Below are 21,748 nucleotides of genomic sequence, written 5' to 3'. Positions count from 1 at the left end.
CGACCGTGGACCTCGGTTCGTCTCAAAATTCTGGAAGCACCTCTTCAAAATGCTCAAGGTAACTTGTAACCTCTCCTCCGGTTACCACCCACAAACAGACGGAAAAGCAAAACGGACAAATCAAATGTTGGAACAGTATCTTCAGTGTTTCCTAAGCTATCACCAAGATGACTGGGCAGATATTCTCCACTTCGCCGAATTTGTGTATAATAACTTTGTTCACTCATCGACTAAGGTTACACCATTTTATGCTTATACGCGCTATCATCCCTGGTGGTGTGTATTTGAAACTCCGAAGTTACTCACAAATCCTTGTACAGAGGATTGTTTGAAGCAGTTATGCAAGATACGGGTGGATTTATCTACTCATTTACATCAAGCTCAAAAACACACAAGAAGTATGCAGATCGTCATTGGCTTCCATCCAGTTTTAACATTGGAGATCGGGTATGGCTATTACGATGACACATCAAGACTATTCGCCCATGCGATAAATTGGATTATCGGCGATTAGGTCCTTCCCGTATTATCGGAAAAATTAATGATGTCGCTTTTCTTCTCGATCTACCGCCGCAATTACGAATACATCCGGTATTTCATAGTTCTCTTCTAGAACCCTATCAGGACAACACTATCCCAAGTCGTATCAAACCACCTCCACCCCCATCGAACTTGAAGATGGACCTAAGTAAGAAGTTGCCACCATCCTCGATTCCAAGATTGTTTGCAACAAGCCCTACTATTTGGTCGATGTGCTAGGATATAGTCCCAACGAGCGTACTTGGGAACCAATAGAGAATGTGACCAATGCTCCTGCTCTTCTTGAAGACTTCCATTGTCAATATCTAGACAAACTGGGTCCCCAATCCAAAACGACTCGTAGCACTCATCGTTTTAAAAGGGGGATAATGTTATGATATGGCAAGATTCGAACCCATGACCTTATGTTACATGGGTCGAGCTTTTACCATTAGACTATACATTGTAATATAAAAAATATTGTTTTCATCTATTATTTCACTATAGAAAATTGATGTATATTCCAAATTGCTCTGGAACATTCTAGAAACTTCAGGAGTACTCCTAAAAACACTATATAAGGAGGCATGAGGCATTATTTCGAACCAAATTGGTTCAACGCCAGTCTTAAGCCTCTTAGCTATCCTTGTATATTCTTTCTACATAATATATATTTTGTCATCATCATTCTCTCTCTCTCTCTCTCTCTCTCTCTCTCTCTCTCTCTCTCTCTCTCTCTCGTGTTCTACACCCTCTTTTCCTCTTAGTATTAATCTTCATCTCTTAGTAATAATCTCCTCTCTGTCTCAGTACTATTCCTAACAGTATGTGCCTGACGGTCCTTCTCAACACCAAGTCTTGCAACAATGTCATGACATACAAATGGCTAGAAATTTCGGCATCCATGAGACTTTCACGTTAATTTCTCGAAGATATTGGTGGCCACAACTTCACCATTTTGTTACGGATTATGTTCATAGTTGTGATACATGTTTCCGATCAAAAACACCTCGACATCATCCATATGGCTTATTACAGGCAATGCCTATTCCTGACAGTCCATGGAAATCTATTTCATTGGACTTCATTACGGATGTACCACCTTCCAAGGGTTTTGATTTTATTCTTATGGTAGTAGATCGTTTTATGAAGATGGCACATTTTATTCTCCGCATGAAGGCCATTACTAGCCAAGAGACAGCCGAGTTAATCATGCGGGAGGTGTTTCGACATCATGGTCTTCCAGATGATATTATCAATGATCGGGGTCCCTAGTTCATTACATACTCTTACATACTTCTTGCAAACTCTCTTTCGGTGACCATCCAAAAACTAATGGGCAGAGTGAGCGTACCAACCAAACAGTAGAACAATATCTTCATTGTTTTGTCAGTTACTGTCAACAAGATGATTGGGTTGATCTAGTACATTTGGCGGAATTTGCTTACAACAACTCAAAACATTCTTCTACTGGATATTCCCCATTTTTTGGGAACATTGGGTACCATCCTCGTTGGACAATGCTTGAACATCCCCAACTCCCGACAAACCCGGCTGCTGAAGATCGGCTCACCCAACTCCAAGAAATTCAAGATATCCTTTCGCACCATTTATGTGATGTTCAAAACACTCAAAAGAAGGCTGTTGACCATTATCGATGTGATTCATCGACTACGTTTCAAGTGGGAGACCGAGTATAGCTCTTACAAGGTAGCATTAAAACCACCGAACCTTACTGCAAACTGGATTATCAACATTTTGGCCCATATATGATATCTGATAAGATCAATGATGTGGCATTTCTCCTTGATCTTCCTCCTCATATGTGTCTTCACCCGGTCTTCCATGTTTCACATTTGAAGCCCTACATAACCAACTCTATTCTGGGTCGTCTTACATCTCTCCCACCTCCAGTCAAAGTTTCTGATGGCTCTGAATATTAAGTTGTTGCCATTCTCGACTCCAAGATCGTCTGCAACAAACTATGTTATTTGGTTGACTAGTTAGGTTATACACCTCATGATCGAACATGGGAACCTAACGAGAATCTTTCTAATGCCTCTGACATGGTTGTTGCATTTCACAACAAATATTCCCACAAGCCAACTCTGAAATATTATTGTCTTCCGACTCATGGAACTTGTCGTCGAAAAGGGGGGATAATTTCATGAAGACATACACTATGTCTTACGAGGATTCGAACCCACAACTTCTTAGTCTATATATTAAACCTTTAATAATTATAATAACATATATAATATATAGTTATAATCATAGATTGACACATGCGTGATATTCGTCATATTCTCCATGCATGATATTCTCAATATTCGAGAATACAAAATGGCCCTAAGAATATTTAAAAACCATTCGTTTTGTAAAATAAATATACAAACAATTAATTAATTAATTAATTTAAAAATAAATAAATTTAATTCACTAAAAAAAAGAACAATTATTCATTAATAATTTATAAAAATATGATTAGTATAAACTCTCCTTTCTAGTGTCAAATAAAAAAAGAGGAGAGTTTATGAACCTTTATTTTATTTAAATAATTGATTTTTTTATTTAAAAAAAACGAATATTTTTTTATTTACTATGAAAACATGATTAATGTGAAGTCTCAATTTTAATGTCACGTAAAAATATCCATAAATTTTGGAAAAAGAAAAGGTGAAGAATTAATGAACCTTTCTTTTATTTTATTTATTTATTAAAAATAAAGCGAAAATTTATTTTATTTTATTTATTTATTTGGTAAAGAATCAAGATCTCCAATGAAAATTTATTACTATCAAGTCTCTCTGAACTCTCTATTTTATTATCCCCTTTTTATTGGCAAGTCCCCCTTTTTTTCCTAAGAAACTAAAAGGAACTCCCTCCTTTTTTTTCCTTTTTTTTAAAAACGAATACTTGACCACACGAATGTATGCGTATTCGTTTGCATTCGAATGGAAAATCCCACGAATGCGAATATGTCAATCTATGGTTATAATAATTATATTATCAGTTATTATAAGATATTTAGAGTATTTTGGAACATTCTAAAATATTCCATGATTATCTTAAATATCTAAAATATTCTAGAACATTCTAAAATACTCCATAAGGACCTATGAATAGGTGTCTATTCATTCATTACAACTCATTCAATTCAACACCAGTCTTCAACCCCGTAGCCTACTCTTTGTAACCCTTGTTCTCTTATAATATAAACTCCTTTTCATTTCTAGTTTTCTTTCTCTCTCTCCCTCCTGCTCTGAGTCATGATAGTTTGAACCAAATTCTCTTTTCTTTGTCTCCAACTTCTTCTTCTCTTATAATATAAACTCCTTTCCATTTCTAGTTTTTTTTCTCTCTATTATATACTTCATATATATTACCACTGTGGAATGTAGGGGTTGAACCCATGACCACCTAGTCTCCATTGAGCAACCTTACCAACTAAGCTACATCCATCTTGCCTCTCTCTCTCTCTCTCTCTCTCTTTAATGAAAACACACAATTATATTACTGACAATTGGTGTGACCATGAAGTATGGTCACCCACTAACTACACTACACTACATGGGTAATGGAACATGTTGAATTGCCAATAGGCAAGACGAACATTCCACCAAGGAAAGGATTTCCACTTGCTCCAATAAAGAAAATTGCCACATTAGTACTCCCTTCAACTTTCGTAGATATGCTTTCACTCCATGTCTACTATTGAATACAAAAGCGTTGCGCATATTCAAATTATGACGCAATCCCCAATATCTCAAAAATAGAAAAACAATCTCCATCTCTGACTTTGGGTCCACCTGTGTAAATTGTGCAAACACCCACTGTCTAGGTGTCAAATAACACCGTGATAAAACTTGCCAAATTTGAGAAATGTAACTCCAAATCTAAGAAGCAATTGGGCATTGTATAAATCAATGAGTATTATCTTCCATTTGAACAGTGCAAAAAAAGCAATTACCCGTTGCTAGTCCATGACACTTTAGAGCTAATCCCAAAGGCAACCCTCCAATCAAAACTCTCCAAATGAAGACCTTTGCTACAAGTGGCAATTTAGAATGCCAACTACGTTGTAAGATTTGCCACCACCCATCATCAAATTTGTGTAATCTCCATTCTTCTTCAACCTTAGATGATAACCATCCAAGAGACTCAACAGAGTAATGATACAAAAGATTAGTAGTCACTTGTAACAACGATGTTTGACCCTTTAAACACCAATCAATCCACGGTTGTTCTCTTGTTTGTAGAGGTAAGGGACCTTGAATCAATGGAATATTTCGTAGTTGTTGCCAAAACCCATAATTAGGCAGAATGCGTAATAATTGTCATGCTTCAACAAACTCCAAAATTCTTTGAGATGGAGCCTCAACTATATCTCCCACCTCTTTGACCCCCAAATGAAACAAACGATTAAATTCAGAGCGTAATCTCTCCTTTCCTGGCCAACATAATAACCGAGAAGACACAAGTAACTCTTTTTGCAAAGAATTACAATGCTCTCTACTAGATGATGGTTTCCATACACATAACAAGAGTGTTTCTTGCCATGAGGTAACCAAGTGTTGAACAGATGTAGAGCCCGGAATCCTAAGTGAAATACATCCATTTAGTAATTGCCACAATGAAGCCTTAATTGTTGTCCTCCCATGTGTTAAACCATTGTTCTCAATGAAATATTGAACAATAGATATCCATGGTTGTGAGTTTGAACACATGTCTTGTAATAATGAAAATCTACGAGTCATCATATGCTTAGATAAGTTCAATACTCCAACTCCCCCCAAGCGCTTAGGAATTGCTAGATGATTCCATGCAACCCAAGTGATTCCCATCTTATCCCTTTTCTTCCACAACAAATATCGAAGAGGTTGCAAAATAAAATGCAAAGCCTTCTTTCTCCATAATACATTGTACAACCTTCAAAAGTACATGAAATGGCCAAGATTGTGATTTCCAATACATGAACTTATCCCTCAACTTACTAGACATCCATTCAATCAATTGACCATTTGTAACATTCATTCCTAATGGATAGCCCAAGTGTCGAAAAATAGAGCCTTTCTTCACCACGGATCCTTGCCATCCTAAACATTCCAAATCCTTTTCAATACATGATATGAGACTATACTTCCTCCAATTAATATGCAATCCAGAAGCCAATGCAAATTGGTTCCATACAAGCATCCCCTTCTCAAGATTCTCTTGTGAGGCTTGTAGAAACATGAAAGAATCATCAACCAAAGCTTGTGCAACTAGTTGCCCTCCAGAAAGAAGGTGTAGACCCACAATATCACCATTTGTTGCAAGCCTTGATAGCATCACTAATAAGGGATGAGTAACAATAGCAAACAACAACGGGCTAATAGGGCATCCTTGACGAACGGATCTTGTAAGGGCAATATCTGATGTAACTCCTCCATTAAGCATGACTCGAGACACTGTGTCTTGTCCTAATAAAAATATGAGGCGAGACATACAAGGTCCAAAGCCCATTGTATGCATTAACCTAGAAACAAAGGACCAATTAACATGATCATAAGCTTTCTCCAAATTTAATTGCACCATAATCAATTCTTGATGAGTGTTTCGAGCATAATCCATGGCCATTTGAACATTCAACACATTATGAATATATTCCTACCTGCAATAAAACCATATTGGGCGGGATGTATCAACTTTGGCAAATACTTTTGTAATCTATTTGCCAAGACCTTTGTAAATATCTTATACAACCCCCCCATCAAAGAAATAGGTCTTCATTGATGAAATGACTCTGGAGATGCCACCTTTGGAACTAATTTAATTAGACCAACCTTCCAAGCTTGCGGCATACGACCAGAATCCCAAGAATGTTGAAACATCAAAGTTAAGGGCCCCTTTAAAATGTGTGAATATCGCTTAAAAACTTCATTTGTCAAGCCATCCCAATCAGGACTCTTACGACTAGGAAGATGCCTTAAATTTGTGTCCACCTCATCCTCAGTGAAATCTGCATCCAATTCATGACTAATGAGGTCATGCACAATACATCCAACTACATCATAAAACTCATGACGTGCTCCACTCACCTCATTTGTCATTAACAATTGTGGGCCAATCAACTCCTTAAAGTAATGAACACATATGTCAATTATTTTAGTAGGATCCACAATCCATTCATCACCTTGCTTCACATGTACCACATTAGATCGAGTATAAATAGGATGTAACACTTGAAAAAACAAATGGGATTGGCATTGATTATCTATGAGCTCATCCCTCAATTCTCTCTCTCTCTCTCTCTAAGTCACAACAAGTAGTAAGTAATGTGAGAGTTGGCTAGTACATAGAGGGAGTTATCTGACTTGGAAATGTGAAAGCCAAAGTCATGTAAGTACCAAATAATCTAAGTGTTGAGTGCCACATTATTAAGTCGCACTGGAGATCTCCCCTTCTATGAAATGGTATGGGGATACATTCAAGACTTATTATAGAGCATAGAATAGATATTTTATTGTCCATGATGAGGCCAAATTTGACCTACGGGACCAAATCAACATATCATCTTGCACTTAACTCTTTCCTAAGAAGGGGAATTACTACTCTATAGCAAAAACTCTCAATATGAAAATAATGCATGCATTCACATATATGCTCCCCCTTCTTGGTGGAAATTTGAATAGGACACTCACATTATTATGCCCATCTAACATGTCATGATATTCTCATGAATTCGTCTGCCACTAAATTTTCATTGCATACCTTGCATATCTTCATGTTACATGATGATTCCATGATGCTACCTCAACACCTAACTTATGTGAGAGAGTTCAAAGAAGCATTAAGGCGCTTTAAGAGATAAGGCTCATGGAGGTAGTGAGATGTGATTGTATATGTTCTCGCATTTTCCCCTTTGTATCGGAACCAATATTAGGGGTTAATATTTGCAATGTAATATCCAATTTTGACATTTTAGCATCTTGCAACTTCATCCTTAATGCCACTAGCAATCTATCCTCTATCACATACTTCATAGCATCACCTAGGAGCTCCAATAGATCTTTTACTCCCCTATCTCTTAAACCATTTCATAATGTCAAGCACCTAGGCATATGAGAGGATTTTGTTCTTATTAGTTTTTTATACCTTACACATCCTATGTTCCAAGCTTGTTTGGGCAATTTATGATCATGCATAATCTTGACTTTTGCAATATAATTGTATACTCTTTGCATGGATGGTACCTCTATGGGCCAAGCAAGTGTTTCTAACAACATGATAGGATATGATGTTGAGGATTTTATCCCCAATTGTCTATGTAATAGGTCTCAATTTAATAATGGCACCAAAAAACGCCAGAAGACGAGGGTGGTGAAAGGTTTGTATTTTGAGGAAAAGTTTAGTGTCATTTTAGTGGTCGATAATTTCTTGACTTTTGTTGTTTTTGTTAGGTAGGACGTACAAAAGGCGTGTCAGATGTCATAACCAACCGATGGTTGGCACGGCCTCATATCTATAACGTGTAGGATATGATGTTGAGGATTTTATGCCTAATTGCTCCAGGTAATAACGGCACCGGAATGATGCCAAAAGAAGAGGGTGGTGAACGGTTTGTATTTTTGAGGTAAAGTTTAGTGTCATTCAGTGGTCGATAATTTTTTGTCCTATCTTGTTTTTAGTTGGTTAGGACATGCAAAAGGTTTGTTAGATATCATAATTAAACTAACGATTAGCACGACCTTAGATCTACTAGGTGCAAAAATAATACAGACACACTCGCATCTTCTACACAATCATGTGTTGGTTCTTTCAGGGTTGAATATAATCTCAATGAAAACCTTGTGGTGATTTATCTAGGAGGCGGGGTTAGTCGACCTTGTGGATTCATACCTCCCTCAAATGGAGGCCCATTGGTAGTAAGTGTAGATGTTTGTGACATCTTATAGCCACATTGACATAGTCTCGACATAAGTCAAGCCTCCCCTTAGAAGAAGGTAGTAAGGCTTCTTATATAGGCAAAAACGCTAGGCCCAAGGGTGTTCACACTTCATGTGAAGTTGTCCAGTGATGACACACTTAATAGTTTATCTCTCATTGTAGAATTGTAATTCTACTCATAACCTCGTTCATTTCGGAATTAACCCATATGTATTCATCATAAGATTAGGGGAAACTACAAAAAACCTATCTCATGATCAATTATGGTTATGCACATAACACTTTCTCTCTTGTCATTAAAACAATTGATAATTGGAGCGTTGGCAAGGATCAATGATTACTTCATAAAAGGATTATTCGATAATGTAACGAAATCCATGGATCTATGGAATGTATTGGTCGTGGTGATAATGTTAAACATTAATATGCGTAAGTCTACGCTTATGATGTGTTGGAAGGGATCTAGTAGATCTTGGATGGCATAGCCAAATGTCAAAACAAGGTCATGTTTGTCACCACTTAGGTTACCTTATTGGTGTTATTGATATCTTGCCCTCTCAAAATTTTACTTGGACATCAAGTACAAGTAGTTGGATAAATTTTTGGCTATTGAACTTAAATTGGTATAAGTAATAATGATTCAAATGGTTTATTTTTGCCATTGTTACCATGGTCACAAATAAATCATTGGATTGATTGTACCATCCACTAAAATATATATATTGTCTATGATGTGGAGATTGGTCTTGTGGAAATTGTGAGAGTGCATATTGTGTAGTAATTCTCTACCATGTCCTCACAAGTCCTACATAAAGCTTGGGTTTGTAATTGTGCAAAATGCTAATTTAGATATTGTGGCCCAAGTTTAATATATTTATTGGTTATGTTCATATTTGTCAATCATTATCTGAATTTCGTATTCTTATGGATCTGTTTTGTTTAAAGAAGAAGGAGTTTTGATTGTAGTGAAGATAGCAGGACGACATTGATTGTTGGACATAGGATGGACAATGTCATATTTCATCCGTTAAGAGTTTCTTTGCCCTCAAGGAGCTTTCATTTTGAATGAAGGTTGTGTCCAATTATCTTAGAAATTGGGGTCAACGATACATCTATGGTCTGAGAAACGAAGTTCCTCATTCTCTTGCCTCCACGGGGTACCACAAACAAGCACATAGGCAGGAAGGAAGATCGAATGGGCAGTGATTGTCGTTGATCTCTATGGCAGCATATTGTACTCACTGGACGAGCAATGTACGTTTATATGTAAACGAGTCTTAAGAGTTATTGTTTGTGGATGAGTTGCTTAGTTTGCTTATGACATGCTTAGGTTTGTCCTGTGGACGAGTTACATAGTTGACATTCGGAGCTAGGCTTAGGTTTGTTGTTGGTGGAGGAGTTGCCAAACCGTTTAAAAACGGTTTGACGGCTCGGAGTAGGCTTGAGCCGAGCCGAGCCGTGTCTTCATTTTTGTGTGTGTTGTGTTGTTTCGATACACAGACGTTCATTACTTCTACTAAAACAATTAGGCAGAATGTATTAGATATCCCGCAGACCCTAACCCTAACCCTAACCCCATCTCTCGCCATGTCCAAGGACAGCAAAGTGAAGCTGAAAGCCTCCGACGATGAACTCTTCGAGGTCGAGGAAATCGTGGCGTTTGAGTCCCAGACCATCAAAGACATGGTGGAGGACACAGGTACTGAATGCGTTATCCCTCTCCTCAACGTCTCAAGCAAGATCTTGTCCAAAGTCATCGTCTACTGTCGTTTCCACGCCCTCGAGGCTTCTAAGGCTGGAGATGATAAACCTGCTCTCTCTGATGATGAAATAAAGGCATGGGATGCGGGTTTTGTCAAGGTTGATCAAGCCACGCTATTCGACCTTATCCTCGTATGTCCTTCAAAACTTTTTCTTTTATTTTGTTCCCGTATAATCTCCTCTTTCTTTCTTTCTCTTCTTTAACTCTGCTTGTGCTTGATCGTATCCTGGCGTGCCCCATATCTTTTCGCTTAACGTGCTTGCTGTTTGATTTCATCTTTGTATGTCCTAAATTTCCAATCATTACTTTTGATTTTGTTCATTTGTCAAATCGTAAGGTGTCTCCGAATCTTGAATCTTAAGCTCAAACTTCTACTCCTTTGTGATGTCACACTCCGTATATCTCAAAGATTAAATGTTCCTCTTTTGATTACATCCAACCATGCTATTTAAATTTTATTTTGTTCTTGTTTGATATTAGGATGGTGATATGCTATGGTGATATGCTACCATGAGATGTTATTTCGCTTCTTCTTTTATGAAATTATTTAATAATTAGTTTATTCTCTTTAATTTAATTAAATTTTATCACTGCTCCCTGAGATATCTTGTACTCGGGCAAGGCAACATTGTTTGGCCAGAGCATCAGTGGTGCCGAGAACCTCACTGGAGTAAACAAGGTCGGCAGGGCCAGGGATTTGCATGCAATGTGGTCATAAGCATTGCCGTCCTATGTGTGGATTTGGACCGAAACAGAAATTGTAATTTTCAAACTCGTGGAAGTCAACATGACTTCAGAATATGGAGTCTTGTTGCCATATGAGAAGGCTTACTAGGTTTATGAGAAAGAGCTATTGATTGCTATCTCCTAGCTGCTGATTTTATTACGCATATGGATCATTGCATGTGCTATTTTCTTGCACAAGAAAATGTGTCTGAAAATCATGTATGATGCTCAAATTTCTTGCCTACTTTTATTTAATTTCATGCACAATGTGAAAATGGATTATAGCTATGAACTCCATTCGTTATCATCAAAGTTGATGAACCAATGATGGATATGGACTATCATAGGTAGTTTCAATTCGTCTGGTTTTTACATCCTTAAATGCTTCATTTGAGAGCATAATGCAACGTAGATAAACTATTATTATTGGATACTGTGCATACATCAATAGTAGGGTTATTATAGACTTTGCCAATCCCAGATAGACTGTAAGAAAGGATAGCTACGGACTTCAGTTTTTAGCTTCCGAGATCATATATAGGAAATGGTGGATATTGACTATCATGTGCATATTCAATTTTACTGTTGAATAGTAGCTTAATGTTATGATTGAGAGCATAAAGAAATTTAGATCCACTATTTGCTATTTGTAATTATGCCTGTCATAATGTTTAGCATGAATCAATAGGGAAGAGTCCTTCTGGGATAATAGAACAAGGAAACAAAGTTCCATGCATTTGCACACAAAGGATAAGATAGTTTGCTGTTATCTTATCTCTGTATCCAGATCTGTAGAATGATTTCTTTACGAGATGTCGTGGGAGTTGTTTTCTTATGTTCATGTATAAGATGGTATTATTGTAGAAGATTCTACTAGTAAAGTGTACAATCAATAAAGTAGCTTGAGATATTCATTTCAGTGCATTATGGTTTGGGTAATCCTTAAGAGCAGCAGTTGATATTTTTCTGATTTTCTGATTTGAAAATGTTAATTCAGGCTGCCAACTACCTAAACATCAAAAGCCTTCTTGATCTCACTTGTCAGACAGTTGCTGATATGATTAAAGGTAGGACACCTGAAGAGATAAGGAAGACATTCAACATAAAGAATGATTTCACTCCTGAGGAAGAGGAGGAAGTTAGACGTGAAAACCAGTGGGCATTCGAGTGATACTGTCACTGCACTCTGGAAAGACTTGGATGAGATTTTAGCAGAGAAGATTGAGTTTTCAGATCTCTCTTGAGCTTACAGCTATATTTCGATTCACTCTGTTTTTCCGGCTTCTGTTAAATATGTAAATGCTTCTTCATCACTTCGTGTCATGAAATAGAATAGCAGAAATCTGTTAAATGCCTTTTATATTGCATCTACTTCTTCAGCTTTAAACAATCCATCTTGTATGAATAGTGGTCTTTTATTGAATCTGATTGTTAGCCTTGTGTACTTGGTTCTCATTTATACAGTCAGTAGGTAGCTGATTTTATTTTGTAATATATCTAAGGATTATCTACGAACTATATATTGCATGTTCATCCAGTGAGATTTGCTTGTATTGTCTCCATGCACTTCTGAACTTGTCACAACTACATAGTAAGGATATGAATAGAAATGGTGTACTTAAAAAGGAGTTAAAACCACTTGGCATGTTTCTGACTGGGAACCTGTGTGACTTGGATTTGTTCCTGATTTCAATCACATTTCTGGTATGCAGTAGTGAGATTTCTGATGTAAGATCACATGTACATTATAGTCTGTGTTAGATATGTGTGTTGAACTGTGGGTTCTCAGAGGCTACTTCAATCATTTCTATGTTTTTCTATGTGATTTCATGTAAATGTGTATTTTTTCCGGTTCTAACGATTGGAAATTTGTATTTTTGTTTGCTGATTACGTGTCTTTTCGTTCACATTGATGCCTGGCTCCAATTATCATTGGTTTAACAATTTAGTAGTTATTCTACTTATCTTAAATGAGAACATAAAAGAAATATGAAAATGAAATTATGCCACAAAGAAAGATTTTGTTTGTATTTGGGCACTATGGTACACAGCATGTTTTGCTGATAACAATTGTCCAGGTCAAGCTTGATAGCTATTCAAGTGCAGTTGTATTGTGCATCACATCATCATATTGGATAGGCTTTTTCTGAAATCAAGTCAATATCAATTCAAAAAAACTGAATAACAAGTACTATCTTGGAACAATTCATGTTTGGTAAACAGTATCAAAGTGATGTGGGTTGTGCCATGTTGTAGGGAAATTGCTTCTCTCTGAGCCTTTGGGGATTTTTATATAGAATAATTTAGAAAGAATGGTTGGATATTCTTCTAAGGTGATAGAATGTAGTTGGCTTACCATTTGTCCTAAGCCATGGTTGGTTGATGGTGCTACCTCATGAGCTCATTTAATGCTTTAGTCAGCCTATTACTGTTTCATGTGCTAAAACAACCTTCTTTGTAATTCATTAGGATAGTTTGGGTGATTTCTTCCCAAATCGTAATGCATCTTTACATACACTGTTATTAGAGAATACATTATATCATGCAATAAAACAATGTATAAAGCCAAACAAAACAGGAAATAGTCTTCATCCCCATCAATTCTTACAATGTGAACTACTTTGATAAACTGCTCACAATCTCGATCTCTCACTCAACAATTCGAGCAGAATTGAAAAACCAAGGAATGGACAAGAAAACTTTTTACATTTATATCGATTGTGATTAGAAACATGCTCCTCTTGAAAGAGAAGTTTAAACCTCCCATGGTGCTCACTTCATTATGAGATAGGGTGTTGGACCACACGTAATAAAACTAGTCATAAAACTGCTAGACCCAAGTCATGGCTTTGAGACCCGAATTCCTCACTTCTCTATCATTTCATATTTTCTTAATTTATTTGATGTTACATGGAATGTAGGGGTTGAACACTTGAACTTTTGCTTGTTGGACAACATTACCAACTAAGCCTATCACATACTTAAATTACGAGATGCCACCTATGGAATGTGGTCTCCACCAAATAACCACATGGTTGAATGCATGGCATTCTTGTCTCAGCTAGACAACCTTACCAACTAAGCCCCTCAAGTATTTTTTTAATTACTAGATGCCACTGTCAAATGTTGTCTCCACAAAACAACCTGACCAAGTTACCTACATCTCTTACATATTTTCTTAATTTACTAGATGCCATTGTGGAATATAGGGGTTGAATGCACGACCTTTTGGTCTCCACCGAAAAACCTTACCAAGTGAGCATCTCTCTCTCTCTCTCTCTCTCTCTCTCTCTCTCTCTCTCTCTCTACATATATATCTACTTATCTCTAAAGCATAAACTTCCCTTCTTAAGAAGAAGACACATAAAGAATAGTGTACTAGAGGTCAATATTAAAAGCTATCTATCTATCTCCAAAACAACACACATAAAGAAGTTCCATGCATCAAGATTGACCTCTTTGTGGACACTAAACATTTTCGTATTCTACTTATTTGCATTAGAGTTATTGAGGTATAACCTTCACAAATGTTATTTACATGTCATATACATAGTTCAACAAGTTATGATCTTCATTATCTATATTCTCTACAAGTGGATATTTATATGTGAGTAGATATGAACACATTTTGCACCGGTTCACATTGAATTGGCATAGTTCACATTTTGCACCGGTTCACTCAATATATTAGATTGAATTGGCATAACATTGATTTTTGGCAAATTTGAATATCATGAAAGTGTACTTCTAGCACTAAGCCGTCATACATACGTGTCAAAGCATCATTTTTTAACAATGACAAATAGTCACAATGATCCTAAGTGCTATCAAAGATGTATCATTGTTATAACTTATCATACATTATGTTTTCTTTGTCACTAAGTTACTGTTATTCTTTCAAAAGTTTCCACACTTCAGGAAAGGGACATATTTACTATGTTGCTTGTAGAGTGGTCTTATTCAATTAAAGCATTAACAATGTTTTTAAGTTGTAAATGTCAAGATTGAGGCAACAATAAGTGACAAGAATAATGAAGATTTGTCTTCACTACTATAACATTTCCTTGACAATGGCAATCTCTTCTTTTTTCTTCTTTTTTTTTTTTTTATAATTAGCTCACCCTAGTGGTAGATCGTTTACACTACATCTTGGGTTCGAAACCAAAGTTTCTCACCTCTCTCTATTATTCCATAGATATCTCCTATTTCACTAGATGCCACTATGGAATGTAGGGGTTGAACCCATGACCACCTAGTCTTCATTGGGCAACCTTACCAACTGAGCTACATCCATCTAAGGTCTCTCTCTGTCTCTCTCTGTCTCTCTCTCTCATAAATAACAACTTTCATTACGAAAGAAAAAACACCACCATGACTAACTTACTACAAACTATAGAACCCTTCTAGGGAGCTAAATACTACTATGACGACAAACTCGATCCCACCCTACACACCAAGTCAAATGGCAAATATGATGATATGTTACATTGCAGAGTTCTCTCTCTCGTGACTTCTCTAGCATTGTCAATTGCCACAAAAGAAGTCCTTTTACCTCAACAATATATTTTCTCACCCCAACTGCAAATCAAAAGTGATGGCATTCTGGATATTCTAATTGAACCATAGCCCCCAATACCTCAAAAACTCAAAAATAAATGGAAATGAGGCATCGGTTCATTGTTCTCCATATGTGCAAAATCCCAACTGAAGGAAGATAGTCTTACTCCAGTTAGAGACATCCACAGTAAATTGGTACACCTTCAAACCATCCTAGCCATCGGGCATGAAAGAAATAGATGCCTAATGCATCCCCAAATGGTAAAGCTCCAACCATCACTCTCCAAATGAATAGCTTAGCTCGTAGCATCAGTCAAGAACACCAACATGCCTTGATCACATGAAACAACAAGGTGATGGGCTTACAAAAAATTAGACCATCGTCTCTCTCAGCATATACAACTACTTAAAACAAAACGCTCTCTCTTCTATCTTCCAATTAAAGTTTATTTTGGCTTTTTCGCATATCTCGTATGCACAAAATATTGGGGCAAAACAAGAAAGGAGAAGAATTGTTTGCTTCATCCTATGCCCAATGGGATTACAGGTTCCCTAAAATGAGACTTGTGATTGGACAAACACATGATTTATCTATGGGCATAGATTGACACATGCGTGATATTCATGATATTCTCCATGCGCAATATTCTCAATATTCGAGAATACGAAATCGCCCCAAGAATATTAAAAAACCATTCGTTTCGCAAAATAAATATAAAAAAATTATTTATTTATTTAAATAAATTTATTTCACAAAAAAAAGAACAATTATTCATTAATAGATTATAGTGTCAAGAGAGTTTATGAAACTTATTTTAATTAATCAATTAATTCATTAATTTTTAAAAAAACGAATATTTTTATATTTATTATACAAATATGATTAGTATGAACTTTGAAGATATAATTAGTTTGAAGTACTATTTTTAATGTCAAAATAAAATTATCCATAAATTTTGAGGGAATAAAAAGTGAGAAATTAATGAGCCTTTATTTTATTTTGTTTATTTATTCAAAATAAAACGAATACTTATAACTTATAACTATAAGTTATATACATTTATTATAAAAATTTAGTAGTATCAAGTCCCCAAGTCCCTCTTTTATTAATCCCTATTTATTGTGAAGTTCCTTTTTTTTATCCTAGGAAATTAAAAAAGAGAGTTTTTTTTGGGGGGGGGGGGGTTAAACGAATACTTGACCACCCATTCGTATTCGTATTCGTTTGCATTCGAATGGGAAACCCGACGAATGTGAATATGTCAATCTATGTCTATGGGAATGTCGCGAGGTAGTGGCTGTATAGGGAAGGGCACTACGTTTGCTTTGCCATGCCTCTAGTTCATTCACCCTCAACAGGGGATATGCTTGCTGGAATTGTCTTGAGGATGATGTGGCGAAATACGATAGCACATGCAATGCTAAGTACAGAGGGGAGAATGGCATTGTTCGACTGATCACTGACAACAGTGTACCTACAGTTAGTGCACAAAATCAAAAACTTGGAGATCTTTGGACGTTGCTTGCCCCCATTACCATATGGTGTATATGGACAACAAGGTGTACCAGGGTATTTTCAAGACACAAACGCCCTCCAGCTTATTCGATTAAGCTAATCTAGCACACATTAATAACTACACTGAGAGCTCAATATGAGCGGATTGATGGTATTGATGATGTTGCAGAATTAATTAGGCCGAATTTTAGAAAGCGGTGGTGTACTACACTGATGGCCACAACAAATGGAATGGATATACAGTGGTAGTATGTAGTACCCAGATGGTTGTTCCCCCCTCCCATTAGTTGAACGAGGGGCGTGAAAGAGATGTCATGTGGGATAGTGAATGTAGGTAATGTGTGTGAAAGGATGGCTAGAGACACATATAAAAGTGTAAGGTAAATAAGTGAGATTTCTTATGTAGGATAGGATATTCTAGGCAAGGCCTACCTGTGAGAGGGATCGAGTTTGTGTATATTTTAACTAATGGAGTATATTCTTGTTTGAAAAAAAAACACATGATTTATCTATATCCTTTAACTTGATTTAGAAAATGTTGTGTGAAATATTCAATGTAGGTTCAAGATTCCAAGAGGAGGAAGTATATTGGATTATTTTAATGAACATTTCCGTAAAAGAACTATATATTTCTAAAACAAGAAGTACTTACTTTTTAATAATCCAAAAATACGGTCGTAGGTGGCAAACCAAGTCTTACTCGCAACAACATGGTACAACCTATCATGTTGGACAATCTCCAAGGAAACTATACATCATATTCACAAATTGGTATGCAACTACATTTGTTCTTGTAAGGAAGATCATGCAACTCGGGCCAAGGTGGCATGACCTACACTCACATCGCCTAAGTCGAGAGGAGGATTGGGTTTGATTGATTCCCTCTCACAATCCAAAGTCCTACTCACCAAATTTGTGGTGCGAGGAATCCAACCATGGGATGATCGTTGGAAAATGTTACTGCAGTTACTTTTCGCTTACTTTAAGCCATGAAAAAGGGCCAATTGAACCCCCCCCAAACGGAATGGATTCTAAACATGGATCTCACACCAAGTTTCTCACGGCAATTGGAGGATAGATTCAATGCATCCATGTGGAAGGCATGGTGTGACATAAGACGAGGGCTCAAGTGTGATCAACCTAATTCCAAACCTACTTGGCTCAGTCAAAGATGAATATGGGCAACTAATTGGATAAGTAAGGGGTTGTCATGGGGATACATTGCACAAGGTCCAGGAAAGAGTATAGAATGTTAGAGACGGTTTATGTCAATGCCAATACAAGATCAAGCCAATATACTCCATGGAACCAGGGGTGGATGGACTATGAGATATGAAATTATTAACGCTCTATTGCTTGGGGAAGCTGTTAATCGAAGGACAACAATGGAGAAGTGGATAGGCTATGAGGAGGAGGGCTTTGTGATCCCAAGAGGTAGGGAAACACCGGATAAGATCAAAGGCCACGAATTACAAGACAATGAGACACCAACATTGAATATGGCAATTTGAGTACTCCCGTATATTGGTCATAAATGGTTTGTTGATCCCGATCCGATCAAAGTACAACCAAAATGGTACCTATGTACTCATGAAAACGCATCGCTATGTAAGGTCAGTTGGGGACCTTTGCAATGGACGTGGTGTGATTCTTATGTGGGTCAAGGAAGCAAAGTCATCCCTTTCTTCCAATTCACAACTAGATTGGGTCGCCACGTTCTAGTTGTTCAAACCGCCCGAAAGCCAGTTATTGCAAAGGTATGTGGACACATATCATGTTCCTCATGCAACTATCGCTACTTTTTGGCTGAAACTCTAGAAACAACAACACGTTAGGCGAATTACCACATTCCAATGGCTATTAATACATAAGTCAGTATTGGTTTAGGCGTGGCAACATGGGAACCTTAGCTCTCCTAATTGTGTAGCATGCTCAAATGCAACAGAATCAATCCGACACGCCTTGTGGGATTGCCTAAAGATGCATCGATTATGGTGGGGGGTTGGCCGCCTATTGCAATTATGCCAAGTGAAAGGCATAATCAGTGGGGAAATTTATGTTGGTTATCTTGGCAAACCCCATTTGAGAGGTACGAACATTAGGAGGGGAGGACTTTGGTGGTAAAAGCACAAGAGGTTTTTTTTTCCATCATCAACAATATCCACTCAACTTCTATTAATGCCAAATCTCAAGTTGTGTTGGAAGTGGTTAACCCATTAATAACTCTTTGGACTCTATGGAAACAGTGATGTAGACGGGCCTTCTCCAACCAAACCGTGCATCCAGTAATGTTAATGCAAGAGATATGGAGTGAAGTTGAAGTCACTCTAAAGAGCCAATACAATGGCTTCACGGACGGATCCGATGGAGTTGAAAGACAACGACTAGCCTTCATCCAACAATGGGCGTCCTCTCCCTTTATTGAGTCAGTGGGCATCCACATAAGATGGAATTATCGCGCCCCTATAGGCATTTCTATATAACACTCTCATCTATAAAAAATTTATACTAATGGAAGGAGATTTGTTTTGAAAAAAAAATCCAAAAGTACACGTTTACATCTAGAATACAATGACCAAACAATTTAAATATATTTATTTGTGAAGATTTTTCTTCTACCAACATGAATTTTTACATGTTGTAATATGGTGTTCGTTGTCTCCTTACATAAACAACTATACAAAACAAATTGTGATTGTTCTTCCAATTAGAAAGTTTTATGAGATCGCGGGCGTCCCTTTATGCACAAAATGCGAGGCTAGACATTGAAGGGATATCCTACATACAAAACTTCTTATTCAATCATTACTTAATTTCTTTCATCGATAGACCGCACTTAGAATTCTATTATGAAACATTGCAAGGACAGACACACAAACAAGATTTCACAAGGAAGAAAATACTATTTCGGATGTGTATCAGTCAATGTTCATGACCTTTAGAAAAAGAATCATTTTTTATCGTGGCAAGTAGAAGGTCTTCTGCAAGAATCATTGCATATTAATATTTTATTTTGCCTCGTGCTCCTCCAAACATGAAGGCGATATCCATAATGAAAAAGAATCATTTTCCATATCATTTTTTATCAAGGTACATAGGAAGTAGAAGGTCTTCTGAAAGAATCATTGTATATAAATATTTTATTTTGCCTCGTGCTCCTCCAAACATGAACGCGATATCCATTATGTCAAACTTCTTACTAGACCATTATTTATTTCCTTTCATCAATGAAGCAAAACTCGAATCTATCGAAAACATTGCATGAGGGTCTAATCACAAGGTTTCTTAAGGAAGAACCAGAATATCGTAACAAAATCATTTTTTAACAAGCTACAGAGCAAGTACATAGAAGGTTCTATCAAAGAATCATTGCGTATAAATATTTTTCTTTTACAATCAAACTATTTTATAGATTATATAAGACCATCATTTAGGTCATGCTTAAAGGTGACATACAAAATATAGTGCTCTATCTTAACTTCCAATATTCTCAAAAATAACATTGGATGATTGAAGGGTTAAGATTTGATTCATACAACACTTTAAAAACAATCACTTTTGCATTTTCATAAAAAGAGGATGTCTCCTACATCATAAGTCAATACTCAAGATACAATGACAAGTTCAAGTTCATTTGAGAAACCACAAAGATAGTGTACAAAATTGCTACATATTTTAGCACCTCCATTGGGCGAAGGGTGAATTGTGGGACATAATTTATTGTCATGTACCTAAGATAAATTAAATCATCCACATGAGCATTGAGTAGCACATCAATTTGAATGAAGTATGCATGTGTCAAAATCTACATTGCACATATCTCTTGGATCATTGAACCATTTATTACAATATACATGCCATTAATAATGTAAAAGTTTGTGGTAACGTTATGTTACAAATGTGCAATAGATTTTTACAAGAAAATTTTGGCACACTTATCCCTTTCAATGTTGTTCAAAAATGATATATTAAAGTAAAATCTTAATTTGGTGGTTTAATCACAATCACAAAGAGGATAAAACGAGCTTAAGAGCAATTTGATTTTATAGAAATGTCGACCACTCGCCACTATCCCGCCCCTTTCCTCTCGTCAACCATGCAAGATTTAATGATGCTTAAAGGAAACCCCTTACATTTCATTATTGTTATGTATGACACAAACATCCAACTGCCATATCTTCTCCATGGCTACTTTTGGTATTTACGTAAGAGATCTTAATGCATCTTTCTTTCTATCATCATTTCTTCCACTTACATATAAATCATAAGCATTCTAATTTTCAATCTCTTACATATAGCATTGACACACAATTTGATTTTCATTCACATTCTCGCATGGCTGACACTTTCTCTCATGTTTTTGCCCCTCTTTGTTTCTTTTAAACATAGAATTTGTGCACTTCTATTATTTCGCTACACTCTAGGCATTGTATTGGCCTATACAAAAGTTCTCTAAGAATTCCAAATGTGGCCTAGTTCTTCGACTTGTCCAAGAATAGAGTATTAAACCTATTGAGACAATTTAGTTTTTTTTTTTTTGGGGGGGGGGGGGTGGGGCGGGGGGGGGTCAATGATCCCATGCACGAGGAGCCTTATGATTCTTTCTGTATGATTTGTGATTTGTCAAATAAAACATAAGAAGAGTATGTGTTGAATTATGTTGTATGGACATGGTTAACATACAAAGTACATATGTCCTTTCACAATTGACAATTCAAGGGCATGTCGAAATTAATCTT

At 36.6% G+C, this 21,748-nt stretch overlaps 1 protein-coding gene across 1 annotated transcript; it reads left to right on the top strand.

Annotated features, from left to right (window-relative positions):
• Nucleotides 1–9,963: 9,963 nt before the first annotated feature.
• On the top strand, nt 9,964–12,291 carry LOC147859920 (SKP1-like protein 1A). The gene is made up of 2 exons (XM_087324961.1): nt 9,964–10,341; nt 11,934–12,291. Exons 1-2 carry the CDS (start codon nt 10,036–10,038, stop codon nt 12,105–12,107), a joined length of 480 nt encoding a protein of 159 aa, XP_087181087.1. The 5' UTR covers nt 9,964–10,035; the 3' UTR covers nt 12,108–12,291.
• The last annotated feature ends 9,457 nt before the right edge of the window (nt 12,292–21,748 follow it).

This window comes from Azolla caroliniana, unplaced genomic scaffold, assembly GCF_043228905.1.
Source record: "Azolla caroliniana isolate FFs.n. ecotype wild unplaced genomic scaffold, voAzoCaro1.0.p SCAF_9, whole genome shotgun sequence".
Taxonomy (NCBI): domain Eukaryota; kingdom Viridiplantae; phylum Streptophyta; class Polypodiopsida; order Salviniales; family Salviniaceae; genus Azolla; species Azolla caroliniana.
Note: the sequence above shows the minus strand (reverse complement) of the source record. Positions and strands in the feature narration are given on the sequence as shown.

Coding starts and splice junctions, on each gene's coding strand:
- LOC147859920 (XM_087324961.1), top strand. CDS start 10,036: ATGTCCAAGGACAGCAAAGTGAAGCTGAAAGCCTCCGACGATGAACTC. Junction 10,342..11,933: donor CGCTATTCGACCTTATCCTC/GTATGTCCTTCA, acceptor ATGTTAATTCAG/GCTGCCAACTACCTAAACAT.